Source organism: Rhinichthys klamathensis, unplaced genomic scaffold (genome assembly GCF_029890125.1).
Source record: "Rhinichthys klamathensis goyatoka isolate OS25496 unplaced genomic scaffold, OSU_Roscu_1.1 h1tg000161l_1, whole genome shotgun sequence".
Lineage (NCBI taxonomy): Eukaryota > Metazoa > Chordata > Actinopteri > Cypriniformes > Leuciscidae > Rhinichthys > Rhinichthys klamathensis.
The window spans coordinates 4,318,906-4,344,812 of record NW_026606695.1 but is presented as its reverse complement, the minus strand read 5'-3'; the positions used below and the strand labels follow the sequence as shown (position 1 = coordinate 4,344,812).

At 37.9% G+C, this 25,907-nt stretch overlaps 2 protein-coding genes across 6 annotated transcripts in view; both read left to right on the top strand.

The window, feature by feature from the left end:
- b4galnt4b (beta-1,4-N-acetyl-galactosaminyl transferase 4b) overlaps nt 1–2,270 on the top strand; it is a 66,440-nt gene extending 64,170 nt beyond the window's left edge. For all 5 annotated transcript variants that reach the window (XM_056259049.1, XM_056259048.1, XM_056259050.1 and 2 more), the window contains 3 exons: nt 316–469; nt 1,170–1,296; nt 2,016–2,270. In XM_056259049.1, the coding sequence (XP_056115024.1) occupies nt 316–469; nt 1,170–1,296; nt 2,016–2,130 (396 nt within the window). In that variant the 3' untranslated portion in view covers nt 2,131–2,270. The remainder of the gene's footprint in view (nt 1–315; nt 470–1,169; nt 1,297–2,015) is intronic.
- Nucleotides 2,271–3,034: 764 nt separating this feature from the next.
- On the top strand, nt 3,035–25,649 carry abtb2a (ankyrin repeat and BTB (POZ) domain containing 2a). The gene is made up of 17 exons (XM_056259053.1): nt 3,035–4,211; nt 15,937–16,086; nt 18,330–18,537; nt 19,480–19,632; nt 19,847–20,012; nt 20,127–20,216; nt 20,876–20,977; nt 21,178–21,274; nt 21,897–22,020; nt 22,112–22,353; nt 23,139–23,317; nt 23,463–23,568; nt 24,396–24,498; nt 24,589–24,679; nt 24,758–24,826; nt 24,971–25,084; nt 25,165–25,649. Exons 1-17 carry the CDS (start codon nt 3,359–3,361, stop codon nt 25,363–25,365), a joined length of 3,048 nt encoding a protein of 1,015 aa, XP_056115028.1. The 5' UTR covers nt 3,035–3,358; the 3' UTR covers nt 25,366–25,649.
- The last annotated feature ends 258 nt before the right edge of the window (nt 25,650–25,907 follow it).

Below are 25,907 nucleotides of genomic sequence, written 5' to 3'. Positions count from 1 at the left end.
CTTCTGCGCAAAACCAGCTGGGCAGCTGACCTTAAAGACCGTTTTGGCTCATGTTTCTCAATCAACTTTACCAAATACAATGGAGCCATGCCATGCAATGATTTGTAAACAAAAACCAAAATTTTAAATTTTATTCTGTAATCGATCGGTAGCCATTGTAGAAAACTCAAAACTGGAGTAATATGGTCTCTCTTACGAGTGTTTGACAAAAGCCTGACAAAAAAAGTAATGTAAATGTAAAAGTGATTATACATATGTAACAAATTTACACATTTTCTCCAAAAAGTCGGTGATGGTATAACATGTAATTTCCAGGAAAGTCACAGCATAGTGTTCCTGTGTGACCTGCACATCCACTTCCCTCACAATATCCTGGAGACCATTAGGAAACACTGTGTGGAAGGCAGATTGGCTTTCGCACCCATCGTCATGAGACTGGACTGTGGGAGCTCACCTCTGGAGCCTGATGGTAAGACATATACACAGACACATTTAGAGACAGCTGCTAAACACATACAAAACACATTTGCTTAAACACCAGTTGTGCAAAATGTGTCTGATTCTATTTCTCGCAAATCCTGTTTGTATTTAAATGGAGTCATATTGCTCTGCTTTAGACCTAATGCCTATAGTTTACTTTGTATGTATTGTGTGTGTGTGGGTGTGGCTGCCGGGATAATTGAGATAATTTTAGAGAATTGAGTGTGGAGATTTTCATATTTAAGTAATTTATTTAACCAGTTGTGTTTTACCACAAGCAGGATTGATATGTGATATTAAAAGCTGATTGTTTGAAATGTTACATCTGATTATAATTGGTTATTTATACGGAGACAAGCTAATTTAATTTTTTGTCTCTCAGTTGCTTTTGTCAAACATATTTTTTGCCAAAAACAAATGATGTTACTCAATTTGAATATTCATTCTGATTGGTCAATATATGCATCAGGCAGTCTGCCTCCTCGTGTGATCTCCCTCACATAGGGTACCACATATGAATGCATTCTCAAATTAAATTGTTTTATACAATATATTCATCTAGGCTATGTACATTGGAATGAAATACATGTGAAATACATGACATAAATGTGTTTAGAATAAATTTCAGAGACTGAGGGAATGCCACTGCCAGTGTACATTTATCTTATGTCTACAATTTTCACACACAGGCTTTTGGGAAGTGAATGGTTTTGGCTTGTTTGGAATTTATAAATCTGATTTTGATCAAATTGGTGGGATGAACACAGAGGAGTTTAAAGACCGCTGGGGAGGAGAAGACTGGGAGTTGCTAGACAGGTAACTGCATTTTTTTTCTATTGGGAATGCCAATTTGCTTTGGTAACACTGTACAACAAGGTCCCATTACTTAACATTAGTTAATGCATTAACTATCATCAATTAACAATGATCAATACATTCGTTACAGTATTTTTAAATCTTTGTCAACGTTAGTTAATAAATAATACAAGTGTTCATTGTTAGTTCATCTTAACTCGGGCCCATACAGATTTAACCATTATGTGATATTTTTTAACCTTTTTGAACATAGAAACTGCATCTCTGTGCTTTTATTTTTGGATACATTGCAGAATAAATAGATGGATATAAAAGTATTGCCCTGGGAGCAAAACTCAGTAACCACTCAATTTTGTCAAAAGGTTTCTTAGAATGTGATCTGCCCCGTGACAGACAGGTGGGGCTTAATTAAGAATGTGAAATTTAATATCTAATCAATCAATCAAATAATGTGGTTACACTTTATTTTAAGTGTCCTTGTTATGATGTAGTTATACAGTATATTTAAGTACTGAGGAATATTAATGAACTATATAGGGTTATTTTATTTGCATGTAATTGTGCATAATAATTTATAGTTATATTCCTTCAGTAACAATATGTAACATTTAACAAGGACATTGTAAAATAAAGTGTTACCAAGATTCTAAGTTCCAGTGTTGGTGTAATTACTGTTTTTTTGCCTCTCTTCCTCCATCACATCTGCGCTCTTCTCTCAGGGTTCTGCAGAACGGACTAGAGGTAGAAAGACTGCGACTGAGGAACTTTTATCATTATTTCCACTCCAAGCGGGGCATGTGGAACATTCCTATTAAAAGACCATCTCAAGGATAAGAGGAGAGCACAGAGGACCCTGCTGTTGTTTCTGGCTGGCTGGCTGTGTGTGTGTAGTGGTAATTTCTGCCCCAGATGACACTCTTACATTGGAACATGGGCCTGCCACACTGTAATTGACATGAGCATTGGACTTTGATAAACAACATTTGGCTTTGCCAAACTTTTAATTGTAAAACATGAATCTATGAGGACACCAGGAACTAACAGTGGATAATTGAAGGCACCTACATGAGACATTTGTAAATGCTTCTTTGCCAATCTTAGAATTGAAAGGAAATGTGAAGAGAATGGGTTGTCCAATATTCTGCAGTTTGTCTCTTTATTTTAAACTTAATGAGTAGCTTAAAATTGTGGAGTTTTATTCAAAGTGCTTATTATAGAGGGTGTCGAAATATACAGAGTGTTAGACCTATACAGTAATCAAGACAAGTTTTGATGAAGGGATAATTTCTGTGAAATTGTTTGTGTTGAGGATTTAGGTATACTTTTTCCCCCTGTTAAAATTTCTTATTTTAAAGAATAAATAAAGTTCATTAAAATGAGTCTTGTTCAGATATTATTCCAGCATAGTCCTACTAACCACCACTCGAGGGCACACACGTGCATCTAACAGATGCAGGAACCTTTCTAAAAGTATACCTCTTTCTGGTCCATACTAAATTTGATTAAGAGAGCTGCTATTTATTGCCTATTAACTCTATAATCTGAATCATTCCTTACTGGGTCAATTTGTTCCCCAATACAAATAATGGCATTTAAAATTGCGTTGTTTACGTTTTTTTTTTTTAAGAAAAACAAATCAAATCCAATCATATGTGGTAGATTGAGTTTAGATAGAATAAAAAAAAATAAAAAACGAGCCAAAGGCCAAGACTGAATCTTTAGTAATGACCGAACATTTTTGTCCCAGTTAGAACCAACATCTCCTCACTTTACTCCGGGAGCGCTGCATGTGTTTGATTGGCTGAGAGAAAGCTGTCCGCTGATTGGACGAAACTTTTCGCTGTTAAAAGTTTCTGTCTGAGCAGCAGGGTTCATGTGGCAGTGGATTGCCCATGAGTGCAGACCTTTAAACCAAGAGCCGTACTTGGCGATGGACGTGCGTTAACTTAAGACAAGGATCGTGCCTTTGCGCTGCATGTTTACTAACAAGGGAAGTCCACCTCCTTTTAAGCACTATAAATTGAAAAACGTGGAATAAATCACTTAAAAAAAATAGAAAGATATGGCAGCCTTGAGCAATACTACTATGAAGACTTTGGAGGATTTGACTCTGGACTCTGGATATGGAGCCGGTGACTCTTACAGATCCCACAGCCTGTCTTCCACCAAGTCCAACTCCCAGGCGCTCATCAGTTCTCCACTGCGGGGAAACTGGTGGAGCAACACGGGATCCATCAACAGCAGGAACAACAGCTGGGACACAGTGAACACGGTGCTTCCTGAAGACCCAGAAGACATCTTCTCCAAATGTCCGAGGTTACCAGAATTAGAGGAGTTCCCTTGGACAGATGAAGAGATCGATGTGGTCCTGCGTAAAGTTGCTGGAGAGGGACTGTCTTTCACTCCAGAGAGCGTCAGGAGTCTGTCAGTGCTTATGCGCAGAGCTTTATTGCGGATCTCCAGAGAAGCGCAGCGGCTGAGTGTTGTGCACTGCAGGTGCACGCGGTTCGAGGTGCAGAGCGCGATGAGACTGATCATGAGCTGGGCGCTGGCGGAAAGCTGCGTCTCGGCCGCGGTCCGAGCCATCTCATTGTACAGTATGAGTGCTGGAGAGGTTCTGCGTAAGAGCAAGTCTTCCCGCTGCACACTGAGTTTGTCTGTTGGACGCTTTTTCCGGTGGATGGTGGACACTCGCATCTCAGTGCGCATTCATGAGTACGCGTCCATCTGTTTGACCGCGTGCATTGAAAATCTAGTGGAGGAAATTGGGCTTCGTGTCCTGGCAGTGGCGCGGAGCGGAACCAACATCTCACCAGTTACGGCTGATGCGCTCGAGGCTGCAGTCAGCAATGACGCGGATATATTTGGTCTCGTGCAAAACTACGAACATCTCATCTGCGGGAAGAACGCCAATGGTAAGACAAATTAATCAAATATTAAAGTAGTTAACACCTCGCAGTCGTAAAGTAGTATTTTTGAGCCCTTTAGGTTATGCATAAATTACTGTTGTTCATAGTCATCATGCCACAAACTGAGTTCTTAATAAAAGTTGCTAAGGACTAACTACCACCAGAATGTGAATTTACACACTTGCTAGTCCTCATTTTGCAATTTGAACAATACAAAACAAGAGTGCATTCAAAATTCATAGACATTTTAGTGTGTTTAATTTGTTACAATTAACTACTTATAGAGCACTTTTAATTTCTTATTCTGTTAAAATTAATAAAATTGTTATAGTACATGCTATAACCTAAGTATTTACAATACAGTCGTGCTCAAAAGTTTACATACAAGATATTTTACATAAAAGATGTTTAGTCCACAAGACAAAAATAAATAAATAGCTGAATTTATAAAAATGACCCGATTAAAACAATTACATACTTTTGATTCTTAATACTGTGTGTCGTTATGTGGATGAACCACGAATGTTTTTGTGTGTGTGTGTGTGTGTGTGTGTGTGTGTGTGTGTGTGTGTGTGTGTGTTATGGCTTTTCTTGGTCCCAGTCGTGAATCATCCAGGTAACGACAGACAGTAAGAATCAAGGGTATGTGATCTTTCAAATGGGGTCATTTGTATAAATTCAGCTATTTCTTTTTGTCTTGTGGACTATATGTAAACATTTTTATGTTAAATATCTTATTCAGGACAGTACTAAATAAAAATATCATGCATTTTGTATGATCCCTCTTATTTTGTTAAAATAATTAACTTTTTGCAGATTCTGCAAGGGGTGTGTAAACCTTTGAGCACAACTGTATCTATAATAGGGAACACCAATTTGGCTCTGCAACATAATTGCATTTTGTAATGTAACAAGCTCTATATGGTAAAATGCAGCAAAATTATTAGTTATTATTTTGTTTGCATGTGTTCTTTGATTTTGATATTTGACAAATGTCTTATTTTATTAGATTCGGAGTCTTTGAGAGGCACCTTGATCTTGGTCTCAGTGGAAATACTAATTATCTTTTCCACTTTCATCTTGTCTCAAAGAGGGATGCGCACAGCTCTGCATAATTATGTGTAAACAAATGTCAGAAAAGCGAGTCTCACCACAAGTCTGATCATTATGCATGACAACTCAAGGCCCAGTGATGCGCTGCCTTTGGTGTGAAATGTGAATACAAGAAAATTATATTTGCCCTCTTTTGGCACAAGTGATGGCTTATTAATCCCGTGAGTACACAATGTCCTTGTAATACTATAATACTGTACATAATACTGATTGAATCATGGACAAACGTTTAAGGTTTCAGACTTGATTTGCTACCTGTGTGGATTTCACTCACTTCCACAGTTTACAACTTGCTGGTAAAATGGTAGCTTCTGCATTATAAATAGGGTTTGGCTGTGGCTGTACATCCCACTGGTCAAACACATTTTCAGAAATGAACAAAAAGGCCATTGTTCTGCTCTAAGCCATGTATAGCTGTGGAAAATAAGCAGGAACAAATGAGAGCCAGAGTGAAAAGAATGGAAAGCCATCGCACACTCTCCCTCTGGTTTAAATCAGTCTGTTGATCATCTCTGTGACAGGGCAGCCTTTTTAAGACAAGAGAGGAAAGGATGGGTTCATTTGCATGCCTTTCAGGGATAAAAGTAAGTAAGAGTTTATTGATATCCCGTGGGAATGAAATAGAAACCATCAAGCTGCCATTAAGCCCAACAGCAGCACACAAACTACATACTATTAGGTAGGATATATCAACTCCTACTTCACTTTGTGCTTCTGAATGTGGTACCTATTAACATCTTTCCATGAGTGTTTTTTATTTTGCACCCTAGGTGTAGTGCAAACACCCCCTATGGAGGCATGGGCTTAGAAATGTATTAATCTGATTCACAGGTACACACTCAGCGTGATTGATGTGACAGTGCACTCGTGCTCAATCACCCATGGCTGGTTAACTTGTTTTGCTCACTTATACTGAAATACAGCTGACCTGCATGATACTGAGGCTTAGAAACTCAGCAGTCTAAAGCACACTCAACACATAGAAATATAATGATAAAATATTATTTGCATACGCTCACTGTTAGTCAATTTTGACTTTTGTTCATCCTGGAAATCAAATGTTTGAGAACCACAAATAGGCCTTTTTTTTTTTTTTTTTACTTGGTAGAGACTTGTCAAATGAGAGAAGTCTGCCATAGGCTTTCATGTCAAACACTCTTGTCTCACATACTGAGCAGAGCCACATCTGGAACTGTTTAGTGCCGCACAGCTTAAATGACAGAAAAAAGGCCCATTTTCTGTCGTGAAAGCTACTGTGGTCTTGTTCTTTGGCCTCTATGCATTTGTCCACACAAAGTGCCTTGAGCAGATGGCATCAGAAGACTGAATTATGATGCATTAATGTTGTAGGTTGCCAGGTTTCCATTTAATACAGAATTTGAGTTCTCATAAATTGTTTGCCTTTTCAATATATTATTAGGTCAGCGTAGCAGAATGGTTTGTTGGTTTAAAAAAATAATAATAATTACAACAGTGTTGTGGCAGGCCATAGGGAAAATCCCAGCTGAAAATATATACAACCCACCAGGGGGGATTTTTTTTTTTTTTTTTTTTTTTTATAAACAAGCATCTCTTCAGAATGAGAGAGCACAGCAGATAATATTGCATAAATGGCCAACACATGTATAATTAATTATTGCTTCCATGAACAACTTATGTAGTTTAAAAATAGTTTACTAAAAGAACCCTTTATCTATTTGATAATTTTATCACCATAATTTTAGGTGGAGGTCAACTGCAGTCACAGAAAAGCCTTTACAATAAACAAGCTAATAATGGCCATTATGACTCAGCCATGCAAGATGTCAACCGGAAACACGATGTTAGTCTTCTAAAAGGAAAGCGATTGAGCCCTTGAATAAATAGTCTGATTTAATTGAGGTCCCCACTTGGCTTTAATGACAGACAGGACATAAAAGAGCTGGTCAAATGAGGGGATGCAGGTGAGACACAGTTCACATCAGATTGGCTCTCCACACCGTGAGAGCAGTCCCACTGAATGGGGTGTTGAGTTCTGGTCTGTGTGTGGAGCCTTGTAATCATCATTGGTTAATTATCCTCATAAAACTTTCCGCCCACACAGCCCAGTTTCTTTGAGCTTGACGACAAACCGCAGAAATTAGAGCATTTCCCAGCCATGGTCATTTCAAGCCAGAGAGTGTGTTTAGGAGGCTGATAATTATAAACTCTACTTTGCTAAGACTTTCTCAAAAGTCAGAAATGTCCTCTGGGAAGTAAAACTTCTGTAAAAGAGAGGTCTCACCTTTTTGTGTTCGCTAGATGGACTGAAGTTGCTACAGAGAAGCTAGTATTTCACATGAGGTCTGTGCTCTGTGTTTACACATGCAGTCAATAAGTGCTATTATAAACATCGTTTTGAGGGTCTCACTTGAGCCCTAGAGCACCTAGAGTGGACAAATGCTTTCTATAAGGAGAGAAGAAGGTGCCTTTCTGGAGCATGCAATGACAGCTGCTCTGTGTGCGAGTTGACCTTCCTCAACTCCCCAGCATGCCTGCCTGGACCCATTAGCATCTGTTCCAAAGAGGTGTTACTTGGTCTAAATTCAGGGTGGCCAGTAATGGAAGTTGCACTGCAGTGACTTTAGAATCATCAATATTCAAACACATTTGTGTACAGATGTAAAAGTAAAAGTTCACCCAAATATGTAAATGCTGTCTTAATTTACTCATGTTTTTCCAAACCTATATTATGACATAAAATATGATTTTTTTTTTTTAAATAATGTTGATAACTAAGCCATTTTGATTGACTTCCATTTGTATAGGCAAAAAAAAATTCTCAAAATCAACATTGAAACTATTTTACATTTTGCCAAATTGATGGCTAATTCGTATGAATTCATACAGTAATCTCATATGATCTGCTAAGTTACACCCCATTGATGGTTAGCTTTTGGAGTTAGGGATGGACCTTCATGCTTATCCTTTTTTCTCTTTCATGAGATCAGGTTGCTCAAAAAAAAAAAAAAAATTATGTTCCCCAAAATAAATAAAGAAATAAAGTCATATACAGCATAAGGGTGAGTAAATGATTTCCATTGTAGGTGAACTGTCCTGATTTGTGAAATCTAATTCTGTTTAAAAGTCAAGATGCCTTCATACATATAGCGCTTTTTACAATACAGATTGTTTCAAAGCAGCTTTACTGCGATACTAGGAAATGAATGCAACAAAGATAGTTTTGGCTGTACAGCAGCTCTAGAAGAAAGTCATTGTCTAGCTTAAGTAAGTTTTTAATTGATTCATTTCTTTTATAAAAAACATTAGTTATTAACTTAGGGGCTGCTTACACAACACTGTTTTGAAACTGAAAACAGAAAACATTTAAAGGTGCTCTAAGCGATGTCATGTGTTTTTTAGGCCAAAACATTTTTTGTCACATACAGCAAACATCTCCTCACTATCCGCTGGCTGCCTGTCCCCTGAACACACTGTAAAGAAACGCGATCTCTGTAGACAGCCCATGCTTCACAAACAGCACCAAAAACAAACTGCAGCGACCCGCTCCCCAAAACATAACAAACTGTTCCAGCCAATGACCGACAAGAAGGGTTTGGGGGTGTGGTTTGGGGGGTTAGTGTGCGGATGAGGAGGAGGGAGGGTCTAGCTAGCCTCCGTTTTGTTTGACAATAGTTCGAACGTCAACAAGAAGTGACGTCACCCAGGATCGCTTAGAGAACCTTTAATGCGCTCTGGCCGTTAATTTAAACGACAACGGCCTTTTGGTGGGCTGAGAATGCAAACTTTGAAGTATTTCAGTGCAAGTTTTTGAAAACAGGTTTTGAAAGCGATACCGTTATCATCTCCGTGGATACTTCAAAAACCTGAATCTGTGAAAACGGTGACTGCATGTACATGCGTATTACGTGTGTAGTCTATATAGGCACGGCGTTTGTGCGCGACGCGTCGTCTTTCTTTACACAGTGACATTGCCAGTTACTTGTCTGGCATGCATAATACTGCATTTTAAGTCGTTTCAGCGTATATGCGTGTGAACGGGAATCATTTAGACTGTACAGAGAAAAAACGTTTGACGTGAAAAAAACAAACAATAAGCAGGTATGTTCATCAAGTGCACAAAATGCACCTTTATATTGATTTGAATTAAGAGAGGAAACAATTGTGGTTTAATTAACATCAAATGAGAGCTTAATGCATGTAGGAGTGTAGCATTTTATGATACAACATAAAATATTTTATGGGGCAGCTTCATTGTTTTGTTACAACAAAGATCTAATCACTTAAGACTCACATAAAGAGCTTGTAATTGAAAGAAAATATTCCCTGTACCACCTCATTAATCCAAATGTAAAAACTAGGGGTTTTACACATTGTTAATGTTCAAAGAAGGTACCTTGGAGCTTTTCATAAAGCACAGAAAATGCACTGAGTGAGTATACACTGGGGAACACCATATGTTCTTCATACCTCCTGACAGCCCATAAAAACTCACTACTAATCAGTCATTTTATGAATACAGTCCATCTTGAGTTACTCTACACCTCTTTGTTCCGACTTTGACCATTTAAGTAGGTGTCAAATAAATGTCAGCCTCTGTTTCAGGGGATTATTGTTTGAATATTACCATTTCTGTTAGACTGTGTGAAAATAATGATCTTTGCTGAGGATCTTTTGTAAAACTGAATTAAATGTGATGTAATCAACACCTTGTTGAAAAGTCATTTCAAAGGGTTAATAGGGGATAATTAAGCATCCACATGGTGTTCCTTGAGTGATGTATGCAGTTTCTTCACCACAGAGTGCAAGTTAATCAAGTGTTTGTCATCACAGCAATTACATTTATTTAGCAGTATCTGTTAGCCTTCAGTCTTGACACCCATCATGTTTTATGGATTAGCTCTGGATGATTAATGTTGTAATGCTGTCTCTCCTCAACTTATCCCATACTTACCAAACCCTCCAACTTTGATTAATATTGCAGTCTGACAAGCTAAATTACATTAAAATCCTACTCAGTGATAACCCCTTTAGTCTGCAAAGGCTCACTGAATAGTCTGTAAGTAATTAAGCTATCATCAGAAAGAGATTTTGTCCTCCGTTCAACCCCAGATCAGGAAATCCACTCTAGAGCCATGACATGTTTTGAAAAACTGCTACAAAAATACTTTGCAATTGAAATTACTGCCTCCATGGAAACTGGCTTAGGGGTTTATGGGTGAGAGAAGCGGGCAGATGGAGATCCTGTATAGTAGTTACTGTTGTTCTGCTTTTTCCATCTTTCTCAAGAATGAGGCTTCAGAGTGAATTCTTGGCTTTAGATTGCAGCTCTCAAACGGGCCGCTCTGAAACTGACCAGGCTGTCATTCTGTTTTAGTTATGGCTTGAGGTGGCAAGTGGTGTCATGGGGCTAAACTGAGAGGTTGTGATCAGTGACCCGTCTGTCCATCGCAGAGAGGTCATTCATAAATGGGTGATACTTCAGTTAGTGGAGCTTTTCTGTCCTCTTTTCTAATCCATGATTCTAAAAAATAAAATGCTCATTTTAATTAAAAAAAATTGAGTATTGCATCCAATGACCAAATCCCATATACACTAAGAGAATGTAACAGAAATTGGGGGCTCGTCTGGGATTAGAACCCAGGACCTCTCGCACCCCAAGCGAGAATCATACCCGAATCTGTAATGCATTTACTAAATGTGTTGAATCAGGAAATGTCTATGTTTCACAAATGTTATATTTTCAATTCAGTACAATCTTTCAAATGTTTTATAATAATTGCATCTGTAAAAAATTTCAAGATTTCAAGTAGTCAAAATTGCCCCTAATTGTAGAATCACCCTATATTCCTCGAAGCTGACTTGAATAAGGGATGTTGCAGTGAGATGCATGTTATCCCTATTGCATTTGAGTATGTAAACACCTGGAGTAGTAACCCCTTGCCAAGATCTGCATAATGTTTATCATTATGAAGACGGTTAAACTCCAGGAGGTTCTCCTAGAAGGTTTTGTTGCATTTAGGTTGCAATTGACACAGTAGAAAAGCCATCTGCTTTATGAGCAGCCCACCGTTTCAATTATATTGCTAAGTTTATTCTTGTTTTATTGGATATGTCATACATTTAAAATTGAAATAAACATTAAATTAAATATTACAATAAAAATGTCACGATGCTGAAAATATATTGGATTTATTACTTACAAACTCTTTTATTAGGTGATTTTAGAAGTAAAACAGCATATACAAGTTGGCCAAGTTTAAGAAGTAAATCTTTTGACCTTGTACGGTATTTCCCTGTTGACTGGAATTGTAAACCCAAAGCTCTTCCATTGAGTGGGGGCTGTGTCTTAAATAAGGAGCTGGATGCAGGAAGTTGTTGTTATTATCTATGGTCTGCCCTCTGGAGAGGGGAAATCTTGGCAGAAATGGTCCGTGTGCGCAGTCACACACAACTAACAAGGCACCTCCCCTTTTACCGCTTAGAGATAGCAGTCAACGCTCCATGTCCTCAATCTACAGGCACTTCCAGCACAGCACCTAGTTACACAAGGGCTGATTGACTCTGGCTCTTCAGCACACTTGTGCCATTGTGCCCTGTGTAGAATGGTGGTGTTGTGGTAGCGTGTGACTGGACCACTGTGTTCACACCATATTACCTGGGCAAAATCAGGCAAGGAAAATAAGTTGATCACTCGTATTTAAGTAAATTAGTGTGGTTGCATTTGGGTTTGCAATTGAAAGGTTTCTTTCAGCACTTTCTAAAGGGATTTGTTCTCTGGTGACGAACACTTCTGAACTAAAGAACTAACCAGTTCTTAAACAAATGGATATTAGTTCTTAATATAGAACAGTCTGAATGTTATCAAAGCCAGGTTTATTGTCATTTTAACACATTTCAGAGCAATGGACTAAAGCAAATTGTACTTTCAAGTAACTATGGATGATGTTAAAGATTTATTTAATTTATTTGTATTAGTCAATATTGGATTTATGTTTGGATTGGATTTAATGCATGCTCATTTCCAACTGTTTTTATTTAAAATTTTCATCATATAACACAAAGAAACGCTTAAGCAAACTCAAAATGAATTACCATAAATTATAATGCTATGATGAACTATTGGTAGGACTTACAGTATTTATTAACCTTTGATAACGTTAATTAATAATAATACAAATGTTCATTGTTAGTTCATGTTAGCTCATGTTTTAAATAATATTAACAGATACAACTTTTGATTTCAATAATGTATTAGTAAATGTTGAAATTAACAACTAAGAGTATTAAATGCTTTAGAAGTATTTCCATTTTTAGTTTAATGTTAACTAATGTAGTTGTAACTAATGAAACTAATGTTTACTAATTTAACCTTAATTGAAAAATGTTACCTTTTGATTTGATTTTGATTTTATTTCGACAAAATACTGCAAAGCATACATTTAAAATGTGGTCATTTATTGGTAATTGGACATTATATAAAATACTGTAATTGTTGATTTATTGGGTTTATATCATTGTGTGCTCTTTTTTTAAAATCTCTTAGATCTTAAAAGATTAAAAAACAAAATCAAAACAGTTCTCTGTTACTCAGACCTCAGTGTTTTTGTCATACGCATCTGTTTCCAGCGGAAGCCCTTAACAGTCTGGCACCCTGACAACAAGCTTTTTGTTTCACAACATAATGCATTTTCAGTCATAAAACTATAATATTAGTCATAAAACTAAAAATATTAGATGTGTCTGATAGAGTTTTAAAAGAAGATGCCTTATTATTTAGCTGAAATCTTTCGGGTTTTATGATGGATTTCTACAGTATACACATGAACACATTAGTAGAGGTCAAGATTGGAATCACTTCAGTAAATGTTGCTGCTCATCTCATTTTAAGTGTGTTTGCTGCCACATAACCCCATAACCATGTCTCTTCCTGGCTTCTCTCTCTCCTTCTCTCTTTCATTGGCAGTGTAACTCCTGGTCAGGCCTATCACACTCGTATGGATCTCCCAGTCTCCCATCAGTGGTGTGTGTGAGCTCAATTTCTCTCCACATAATGGCAGTGCACACACATTCCCCTCTTCCTCAGTCCACAATGATGGTAGCAGATGAGAGTGTATGTGTGCGTATATGTGTCTGTGGGAGCGTGGGGCTGCCTATGACGCATGTCATAGCCTCAAGGCTGCCAGTATAGACACGGCCAGCTGTGGGAAAGGGAATGGGTGTGTTCTGGATAGAGGGGTTTGGGTCTGTGGGTCCACAGCCTGACCAGCTGCAACACACACCCTGTGGCTCACCCGTACCCATATACAAACCCATTTGGCAGTAGAGGCCAGGCCAGACAGCTACGCAGCTCCTACACATGCAGACCTGCTTTAGATTTGGGGTCTCCATAAAGACATATTTCTGTATTTTCAGCTGCACTATATTAACTAATAACTATGATCTGTAGCACATGTAAAATGACCTTAACTAGACCAAACTGCCTCAGTTCAGGGGGCATGTGTATGTGGTTATAGACAGAGTTATATTCTGACTATTACAGTATGTGCAAAAACATATTTCATATTTCCACATCTGCTAGTCGGTGAACAAACAGTCTACTAGTTAAACAAACAGTCTTAAGAAAGCCCTGTATGAGAGTACATAATACATTGCATTTAAAAACAAGCAAATTGAGCCAAAAGGTACAGAATCCAACAATAGGTTTGGAGGAGTTTACATTCCAAAATGCATCATATATCATATATCATATCATATAGCAATCATATATCATATCATATAGCAATCAAATATTAAAATGTTTATTTCTGTTATGGCAAAGCCTGTGTCATATGAACCTTCAAAATCATCATATGCTGATTTGGTGCTGAAGAAACATTTAGCATTATCATCAATGTTGAAAACGTTGTGCAGCATAATTATTATTTGGAAACAGTGACATATATGCCACCCACACAGTTCTGTTTTTTTATTTTAACACTTGATGGTATTTAATTATACAATTATTAAATGCATAAATATGCAGATTCTGTTCATGAGATCCACAGTATATCTTTGAATATCATTCAGACAAAAAAACTGCTATGCTCTGCTCTGAAGATCACTCTTTTGTGTTCAGTGGGCAGTGGTAGCACACTAAGCTGAGAATCTGCTGCTGTAGCATAAACAAAACATTGGCAGTGGTCAAGCGAGGCCATGGTTCACTCAACTGCACATTGAGTGGCTATACAATGAGTTTGTTCAACCAAATAGCTGTAAGATAAATACTATTTAAGAGCAATGTTATAAAAATAGCTCAAATAGATCAGGAATTCAACATCTGGAGAGATATTTTGAGACATCGTGGCACAGATGAATGTGTATACTGTACCTCACGAATGGTTTATCGTTTAGCTTGAAGAAGAAACCAAATCCACGTACAAATCCCTCATTTGATCCCTTTCTGATACCCAGTGAAAGAGAGATCCAGGGGTAAGGCATGGATTTCAAATCAAATCAAAAGCCAAGCAAGCACATATCCTGTATTTGAGTTTGATAAATCAGCTGCCAAACATATGATCCGCTCATTAGTTTTACTGACTATCAACTTGCACTTTGTTTCTGAAACATTGGAAATGTATCAACTCTGCATTTAAGAAAGAAAAAAAAGATAACTCTGTAGGGACTGATAATCTATATAAGCTATACTTATGCTGTGGTGAGAAGAAATATATCACCCTTCTGTTGGGAGCCATATATGGTATTCAGGATGACGGCCAATGTGCCAGTGTTAAATCAGCTGGACACTGCATGATTTATAATAGTATTTGCTTTCAGATTGTTTCTTGTCAGACTGTACGAACCTGATCACAGCTGTAAGCCACGTCACACTGTATGATCTCAGAAAAAATGGAGACGATGTGTTTGAATCTAGTGGTGGTTTGTTGTTGTTGCTCTAATGCCGTCATCGGGTTGTGTGCTCCTTATGGTTTTTGATATTATGGTCGTAGTAGGAGAAGCCACACTGCAGAACAGTGCCTAAAAACTATCACTGGCAGAATTTCATCAGAGGTCAAATTTGATCATTAATCTGGTGTCGGCGAACATGTCAAACTATTAATCAAAGACTACATATTTTTGCCTAGGGTCTGAGAAATATTTAGATTTCTCAAAATTTGTCTCAGATGGCCAAATTGTGGCCAAAATCGTACAGTGGTGCACTGTGCTCCAGGCTTTAGATTTGGCTGAAACATCATGCCACCAATTATTGTAAATTATAATTAATAATTCATCAGAAAAAAAAATCTACAGGAATAGAATGAACACTTAGAGACATTTAGAAAAGCAATAAGACAGCATGAATAATTTAGCGAGGAACAAACGACTAAAGAAAGGAGAAATAGCTATGTTCCGAGCAGAGGAAATGATGACTTACCACACTTCCTCTTCTTATCTCTGTCAGAGACACATACTGTATATGAAAACGATTGGCTTTCCCTTGGCAGTCTGTCTCCCCCCATCCCCCCATAATTGAGAGTTGTACAAGACTGACGCAATTAATTCATGTTTAGAGACACATACGATAAAGGAATCAAATACTAATGAATTGTTCAATGTTGTTGCGAGTTCTGATGATCTCATTGAATCTGTTTATGTGTAGGTGAGCTGTCTCTGCCTGCCCATTTCAGTCCGTATGCTAAGGGTCCAGACTCAGCGGTGGAGAGCAGAGAGAATGCCTACGCACAGCTGGAGCTCAGGACGCTGGAGCAGGCCCTGCTGGCCACCTGTGTGGGCAGCCTCTCGGAACTCAGTAAGTTACAATCCCTTCACTTCATATTCAGTTCTTTTGATGGACTGTGACAGTGTACTGTGTATTATTAGTTAAAAAAAATATATATATATATATATACATGCTACATTGTTGTCATATGACTAGGTATAAAAATCATTAGAAATTTAACAGTTGTGGTTCTCAGTCTGATCCTAAAGCTAATCTGGTAACTCAGCGGTTCGAGGAATGGTTCTTTTAGAACTTTTAAAGACTCATTTATTTGAAGTGATTTTGATTCACTAAATATAACCGGTTAATATCCATTCATTCATGTATTTTACTAAACCATTTGCCTCTACAGTATGTTTTAGGTTCACTAAGAATAACTGGCTTAATAAAATAATTCATTTGTGTATTCCACTACACTTTTTGCACTTCGTGTTAAAATGCACTTTTATCATGATGAAATTATAAGCAATAATATAAATCTTTCTTGATTTTTTTTTTTCTCAATAAATAATTAAAATAGGATAATTCTCCCTCAAAAATGAAAGTTCGGTCATCATTTATGTATAAGACTTTCGTTCATCTTTGAAACCCAATTATTGATATTTTTTATTGAAACCTAAGAGATTTCTGAAAGCCTATAAGCAAACAAAACATTGATGCTTCAAAAAGTTAATAAAAACACTGTAAATGAAATCCATATAAATTGAGTGGTTCAAGCCTTAATTATATTTTTTCATCATATAAAGTGATTGCGTCTCTTCAGAAGACTCGGATTAAACCACTTGATTGATTCAAATGGATGACTTTTACGATATGTTTTTAGTTTTGGTTGGTTTTACGATACTAAGATTTGGTTGCGTGGGCTGTCAACGGATGGACAAAATGGATTGAATAATATTAAAAATATCTTCATTTGTGTTCAGAAGATGGTGAGGGTAGAAAAATTATGACAGAATTTTCATTTTTGGGTGAACTAACCAAGAAGAATAGCTTTTCTCAGCCTAGTAAAAGACTGCAGTTCTCTTTAAGAATTAGGTCACCCAAAAGGCACTTGTTAAAACTTTAATGTAGAAACACCGTCGTTGTCCATTTTTCATCTCAGTCTATTACTGTCCAGTGAAATGCTATTTTTGCATGATTGTTTTTACATGTCTGTAAGACAGAGAGAGACATCTGTACATTTTAAGTGCCGCTCTTCTGACAACTCAACATTGCAGGCCCGCCTGGGGGGGTTTGAGCGCCTGAACTGTGGGCAGTTTGTTTACGTTGCAGACCGCAGTTCAGGATGAGGGAGGGGGTCCGCATTCACCAGAGAGGGAAACACGCTCTCCCTTAGGGGACCAGCAACACTCCTGCAGTTGTTTTGCTGGTACAAGAGCACCTTCTGTTTGGGTCAAAGGAGTAAAAAGCACCTTCTTTATGCTTTATGATTGCAGACACTCAAGCAATCGTAAAGCGCCCTTTGTTTAACAACTAATGTGCACAAGTGTTTATAGACCAAATGTGATTGATTGCTTAGATTGTTTCCCATACCCCTCTTGATCATTATGTCTATTTCTTTCACATATTAGCTGTTGTTTAAAGATTAGCCACCTATAGTTAAGTACAAAAGCAGTATTTCCAGTCAAGGATAAAATAATGCATCTCCGCTGTTGCTGTATTCTCTCAGTCTCATCTCTTTCCTAACAGATGCTTTACACATATGGATGTCAGTGTCCCCTGACTTTACTGTAAGCTGGTCTGTCTAATGGTCAACACAGACTTTAAGGAGTGTGTCTGTCCTCATCATATCTTCTCCTCCTTTGGGGAGCAGCTTGAGTCTGTGTTTCTGCATTGGGAGGCAAAAAGAGCAGATTTGATGTCCCTCAGAGTCATTTAGGATAAAGCTCCTAGACGTTTGAGTTTATCCGAATCCTCTTCCATTTCCACATTTGGACATTAAACAGATGGGTCTGAAGATATATTTTGCTATATTGAAATATGCTTTCTGTTGTGTGTTGTCAGCACTTTTTTAAGAAAAGAAGACATATTTGCACTTGGCTGCACAGCAACTGTCTTTAGTTTATGGGGTTGAACTGGAAACACAGATGGCTTTTCTACATCAGCAGCGCATTATGATTTTGGTGCAAGTCTGCTTTCAGATCTTAAGGAATTTATTGCAGGGTCCATTTGAAAGGCATTTATTTTTTCTGCATACTAAGATACTATTTGACAATATGAAACTTTTCACAGAATTTGTGCTTGAAGTTCAAATGTATGTGTGTGTCCTGCAGGTGACTTGGTCTCCCGTGCAATGCACCATATGCAGCGTTTGGTTTCAGCAAGTCCCAGTCTCAGTCCAGGACGTCCTTTCTGCCTGCAGCCCATCTCCTGGTCTCCAGACGCCCTTCACACACTCTATTACTACCTACGCAGTCCACAGATGGAGTCACTGGAGAACCCCAACCTTGAGCCACCCAGAATAGCCCTCAGTAAAGAGAGGTGAGATCAATGAGCCAAAACCACTTTTACCTGTTTAAGGCTCATAAAGAGCCAAAGTCAGGAGACAGAGGTACCATTACTTTACCATCACAGGATTACATTTTAAATAAAAATGTAATATACAGTATATATATTAAAAAATATCAATTATTATTAAAAAAACAATAACATTTCACATTATTACTATTTTTACTGTATGTTTTATGCAGCTTTGAGCATTTCTTTCAAAAACATAAAAAAAAACTTATTGACCCCAAACCTTTGAAAGGTAGTGTATATTAGATTTCTATGCAAGCATAATGAATTAGCCGTCCTTGACTATTTTAAGTGCATTTCTTGTAGACTCATTTGTCCATTCCTCTTCTGGTTTTCTATCAGTATTTATATTTTCTTTGAAATTAGCTTTTTCCCTATAGATTATAGACATACTTAGAATTTCACCTTCAGGTCTGTTCTAGTAAGATGAGTGGCTTCACTCTGTGTGGAAACCTTGCTCTGCATTCACGTCAGATAATGAATACTAATGTGTTTAGCAGGTGGACAGTTATGGTTGTGAGCATGCTTCAGAATCACAGCACTCCTGGCACAGATACTAGAAGAAGGAAACCATAGAGGATTTGTTCTGTAATATCACACTGATTTGAATTGCAGCGAGACTGTGTCTGTTGAAGATGGCAGATGTTGTTATTCAGATTGTGATTAAGGCTTGTTTGTGGTAATAAATGACAGGATTGAAAGAGGCTGTGGCGAGCCAAATCAGCAGCATTTGTAATTACACTGTCCTTTTCTCTCTGATACAGTTTTGTGCCACTGTTGATCTCCCCTAAAAGTTGCTGGGTTTAAGCGTGTTTGTGTGTGTGTGTGCATTTTGGAAAGGAGAAAGACAGAGGGGTGAAGTGACAGATGTTGGTAAATAACTGAGTAATGCCATGTCTCTCTCAGGCCATTTCCTCTTCTTCCTCCTCTGATGGAGTGGATGCGAGTCGCTATGGTCCATGCGGAGCATCGACGGAGCCTGTTAGTGGACAGTGATGATGTGAGACAGACTGCCCGACAGCTTCTCCCTGGACTGGACTGTGAACCTCGACAGCTCAAGTAAGATGTTCCTGTTGCTTAAATGTAAGAGCATACAGTAGTGCTGGCAAAATTAAGGTGAAGGGTTTAATATATACACATACCGCAGCAAACATGTTTAATTATCTGTATTTACCCAGTTAACTTTGTACTTTGGCTCTCTATTTTTTTTGTATGTAATGTTACTTTTAATGTAATTAGCTCCAAATTCACACTCTCTCCTTCTTTTTCTCAGGCCAGAGTGCTGTTTCACCTCCTTTAAACGTCTAGATTCAAAGGCTGCCACAGACAAGTTTAATCTGGATCTTGGCTTTCGCATGCTCAACTCTGGCCGCACTGATCTGATTGGCCAAGCTATCCAGCTTCTGGGCCCAGATGGGGTGAACACAATGGATGACCAGGTGAACCCATAAAGACTAAACTTCTGAATTTCTTTTTTTTTTCCCCCAGGTTGGAAAGCCGTATACTTGACTCCATGTTTTTTTATGTTTAACTCTTTCTGTGTGGGTATGTAGGGCATGACTCCACTGATGTACGCCTGTTCAGCAGGGGATGAGGCGCTGGTACACATGCTCATTGATGCTGGGGCAAACTTGGATATAGCGGTAATGACACAATGCACGTTCAGTCGCATTAAATCTTTTTTACCCATGTATCCAATCCGATCTCACGGCAATTCATACGAAGTTTACGAGGAGGCTAATGCGTACAAATTCATACGACCTCACTCATACGATTTTTGCTAAATCGTACATATTTTACGAGTTGCCCAATTTGTATGAATGACCTACCGACCCTAAACCTACCCATCACTGGGGTTTAGACAAATGGTACGAATTCGTACGAGTGAGGTCGTACGAATTAGCCACCTTTTACTCACTCGTACGAATTGGTCGTGAGATAGTGTTGATGTATCTATAACGGGCCATCCATTCCTGCTCCCAGAAGGCCAATGTCCTTCCCCAACACACTTGCCTGGAAGTGTGTATTAATCCTGAAGGCTCTGATTACTATAGTTTAATTAGGATTGAAGCTAAACTCTTTAAGATATTGGCCCTTCAGGAACAAGCAAGATTGAACACCCTTGATCTATATGTTACAGGTGGGCTCATTTCAGGTTAACTTTCTTGAATGGATGGTTGGTTTGCAGTAATGTAACACTCTGTGAACTCACACGTATGCAGTAGAATTTTGGTTGTTTACCAATACATAATACTCTCTCTCTCTCTCTCTCTCTCACACACACACTTTTTCTTCTTTTCAGGTGCCCAACTGTTCATCAAAACATCCCTCTGTCCATCCTGAGAGCCGCAGTTGGGTGGCCCTCACCTTTGCAGTGCTGCATGGACACATATCTGTAGTACAGGTGAACATGCACACTAGTTACATGTACAATCCTGTTACTGTATGTAGTCATTTAATAATAGTGTATGTTATTAATGTACATTTTAAAAATGACTTACAAAAGAAGGCATGTTTTATGTTCAGATCTATAGTATACTAGAAAATAGTATATGTTAACATTGGAGGGCTATCATGTTAAATGTACTTTGTTTGCACTTCCAGCTCTTGTTAGATGTGGGAGCAGATGTGGAGGGCACAGCCCTGAGAAATAGCCACCACAGCTCAGCAGAAACACCCCTCCAGCTGGCATCTGCCGCAGGTGGGAGAAATCAGCGCAAAGTCATCCTTATCATGTTTTCTTTTAAAGAGTTATGTTTGAATGTACTCCCAATAAGGAAAACTATAGCAGAAGCTATTTGTAGTGTAAATAATACTACTACTATTCAAAAGCTTATGATCAGTTTTTGAAGGAAATTAACGCTTTTATAGTATTACAAAATATTTCTATTTCAAATTATTGCAGTTCTAATGAACTTTATATATATATATATATATATACATCAAATAATCCTGAAAAAAATAAATTACAGTTGTTACAAAAATATTTAGCAGCACAACTGTATTCAACATTGATAATACAAAGAAATGTTTCTTGAGCAGTAAATCGGCATATTAAAATAATCTCTGAAGGATCATGTAAGACTGAAGACTGCTGAAAATTCAGTTCTGTCATCACATGAATAAATTACATTTTTAAATATATTAAAACAGAAAAGTTCTTTTCAATTGTGATAATATTTCACAATATAACTGCTTTTTCTGTGTTTTTGAGAAATCAGCATTAGAGTCTTTATTCAAAAACATTTTAAAATCTTACTAACCTCGTCATGCTTAATTAGAAACAGTTTTAATTGTGTGTGTGTGTGTGTGCACGTTTTCAGGGAACTATGAGATGGTGAGTTTGCTGTTGTCCCGCGGCGCTGACCCCATGCTGCGGGTGCATCTGACATCATCACTCTATGAGGGCATGAACTGCTTCAGTCATGCTGCAGCGCATGGACACAGGTACTGACCCCTCACAAACACACACACTGATCAAGATCAGTGGTGCGATTTCAATAAAAACGTATGTATTGAATATTGTATTTCCCCCTAGGAACGTGTTGAGGAAGCTGTTGAGTCAGCCTCAGCGGCTGCAGGAGGACGTTCTTTCTCTGGAGGAGATCCTGGCAGAGGGAGTAGAGGAGCAGGAGAAGCAGGGAATAGAGGACGGAGCAAAAGCAAAGTCTGTCTGTTCTCCGCGGCTGTGTAAGGCCCGCATCAGAGCCCTGCAGGAAGCCAGTCTGCACAGCGCTGAGCACGGATACCTGGACGTCACCATGGAGCTCAGGGCACTGGGTACACATCTGACTCATTTACAATAAATCAAAGAAAATGGACAACAGATTGAATTAGAGATGCATAAACAGTGAGAGATTTTTGGCATGCAGCAACCATTGGTTAGATTAACCTGCAATTTTCTAGGCACTCATAGGGCCGGGGCCCACCAGGGGGCCTCAGCATATTTTAAGATAACCAAAACAAGCAGCTTTGTCACCATTATAGCAGAAGTACCACACCAGTAGTTTTAAAAGTAATATTTGTGATTTTACTTAAGTAGAATCATGTTTTCTCAACCCCTGATATAAACACTACTAGTTTTTTTGTTTGTTTTATTAATTCATTAATTTTTTAAAGAAATTACTACTTTTATTCAGTAAGATCTGCATGATTCTGGATAAATTGAGAATCACAATTTTTTGGTTTCAAACAGAGATCACGATTCTCCAACGATTCTGAATAGACACACTAAACAAAATGACATTTCATTTACTAGAGGTTCTGACAAATGTTAATTGCTGCAATCTATTTAAAATGTTTGATGATTCTGCCTAGTGAAATTAAATAAATTAAATTGTATGGCCTGCAGCTCTACACTGGTGTTTAAAATATGAAATATTACTGTTTTTACTGTATTGTTGATCAAATAAATGCAGTCTTGGTGAGCATAAGAGACGTCTTTCAAAAACATAAAGACATACAGACCCCAAACTAACGAACGGTTAGTGTATAAACACATTTAGAATGAGTAAACAGATGTTCAATGTTTAAAGAGTTTGAACAAGCTTGTTGTTCTCTCTCAGGAGTGCCGTGGAAGCTGCATGTGTGGCTGGAGTCCGTGCGCAGTGCCCAGTTCCAGTCCAGGACTGAACTCATGCTTTCTCTCCTTAAAGACTTCACCACTATTGGGGAAGAAAAATACTGCGAGGAGCTGCTCTCAGAGGGTCTTCCACTCCTCTTCTCCATTATCAAAACTAGCAAGGTAACCCTGACATAACAATCATCAAAACATCATATGTATGTTAAAAGTGTGATGCTACATTTCAAGAATTATCAGTCAAGTGAAATATTGTATTTTAAATTAGACTTTTTTACGTTTGTCCTTATGTTCTTTTCATTCAATTCAGAGTAAGGACATCCGTAAGCAGCTGGCAGTCATCTTTAGCCACTGTGTTTGCTCTACAGCCGTCCCATCTATTCTGGCAGTGAAGGACACACCTACAGCTCAGCTGGGTAATGTAGATCACCACACACCATACTTTACTTACACCTACACTATCGTTCAAAAGTTTTGGGTGGGTATGATTTTTTTGCTCACTTTAGATATGGGTCCAATTCTCACTATTAACTAACTTATTAACTATGACTTTTGCCTCAATAAACTCCTAATTACTGCTTATTAATAGTTAGTAAGGTAGTTGTTAAGTTTAGGTATTGGGTAGGATTAGGAGATGTAGAATAGATTTATGCATGATAAAAAGCAACTAGTTAATAGTGAGAATTGAGAAAACTTAACTAAAGTTTTACCGATTTTTATTTTTGAAAGAAATCTCTTATGCTCACCAAGGCTGCATTTATATGATCATACACTATTATGGAAAAAAATATAATATTATTAAATATTATTATAAGTTAACTGTATTTTATTACAATAACAGTGTAATGTTTTCCTGTGATGGCAAAGCTGTATTTTCAGCATCATTACTCCAGTCTTCAGTGTCACATGATCCTTCAGAAAATATTCTAATATGCTGATTTCTTCTTATTATCAATGTTGAAAAGAGTTGTGCTGCTTAATATTTTTGTGGAAACCATAATTTTTTTTTTTAGGATTCTTTGATGAATAATAAAAAAAGCAAACTATTTAAGTCACGTTACTGTCACTTTTGATATATTTAAATAAGTATAATTTCTTTATAAAAAAAAACAAAAAACTTTTTGGACTCTTCCATGCTGTAATACAAGTACCAGTAACATCTCACTGTATGCAGCTCAGCATCAATAATATGATATCATATATGTACTGTGTACTATTAATAAGTACTGTGTCACCCTCGCAGATGCTCATTTTCTGAATAACGCTGAGATGTCTGATGTGATATTTGTGGTGGAGGGAAGGCCGTTTTATGCCCACAGAGTTCTGCTCATGTCTGCTTCACAGAGGTAATTCTCAAACTGATGTTACATGGTAATGTTAGATGTTACATGCCTTATAATCAGTTATGTGATTGTTATGCTGTAATTTCATTTAAGGTTCAGAGACTTGCTGGGCCTCTGCCGGAGCAATGGCACAACAGACCACATGGCCATTGAAGTCACTGACATAAAATACAGCACGTTCCAGGTAACTAATAAACCTTGGCCTAAACATACACAAGACAAACATATGACATGTAAAATGATTTCTAAATGGTTATTTCAGATGATGATGGCACATCTGTACTGTGGAGGAACAGAATGTTTAGACGTGTCTGTGTCTGATTTGCTGGAGGTAAGAAAAACATGTCATGCAGCACATATACAATACAGTCCTGTTTAAATACATTTCTGTAATTAAATGTAAAGACTTGACATTAAAAACGAGAATAAAACATGTCAAGTTAAGCTGAGATGCATTATGTCATATCCTGTACAGCTTCTGCCCGTGGCACACTCATTCCAGCTTCCAGTTTTGAAGAGACACTGCGAAATCCTCTGCTCAGAGAGAATAAATCTCATCAACGCTGTGAGCGTCTACCAGACTTCCAAAGTATGTACATACAGCTTACCTGAGCATATGCATTGTTTCAGCGTTCATTCTTCTGATGTCATCTGTGTGTTGTTGAGCAGGTGAGTGAGGCAGTGGGGCTGGCAGTGTTCTGCGAAGGCTTTTTCCTGCAGAACATGGTCGATCTTCTGGACTGTGAGCAGTTTGAGGAGCTGCTGCTGGGTTCTGACTGCAGCACTGCACTGGATCCAGATGCACTGGATGGGCTTCAGGCAACACTGGCTTCAAGGCTGCACTCACTCTGTGGCCCACGACGAGCTTGAGCGCATGAGGGGAAAACATTTGAAATTACAGGTGTGGTTCACAAAGCTCAGATTTGCAGGCAGGCAAGTCCCATACCAACACATTGTTTAGAAGATGTTTTTCCTCCAGGTGGCATCTTTCTAATTCCTTTTTTTTCTTTCTTGTTTTTTGCCAGTGCCAGTATTTTAATGTGATGTGTGACCTATTTATTAGAGTTTTTAAGACTTAAATGGTAAAATAATGTATGAAATTGTTTCCTAATATTTTGCTTTGGTCATGGATAATGAATTTAAATGTGGATTGAGGTGTTTGATCAGTACAGATGGGATTTACACTTTTTTTTAACAAGCTACTGCTTCTGAGAGGAAGTTATGTAAACTGCAGTATTAGCGCCCTCCAGTGGTCAAAGTGTCCTACACCTGCCTACAAGGATTTATCAAAAATGTATATAGTATTATTGTAGATACTTTTGTATTCTCATATCACAACTGTAAATATATTTTTAATATCCAGTATTGCAATGGTACGGAGATATCTTGGGATCAATAAAAATAAATTATTT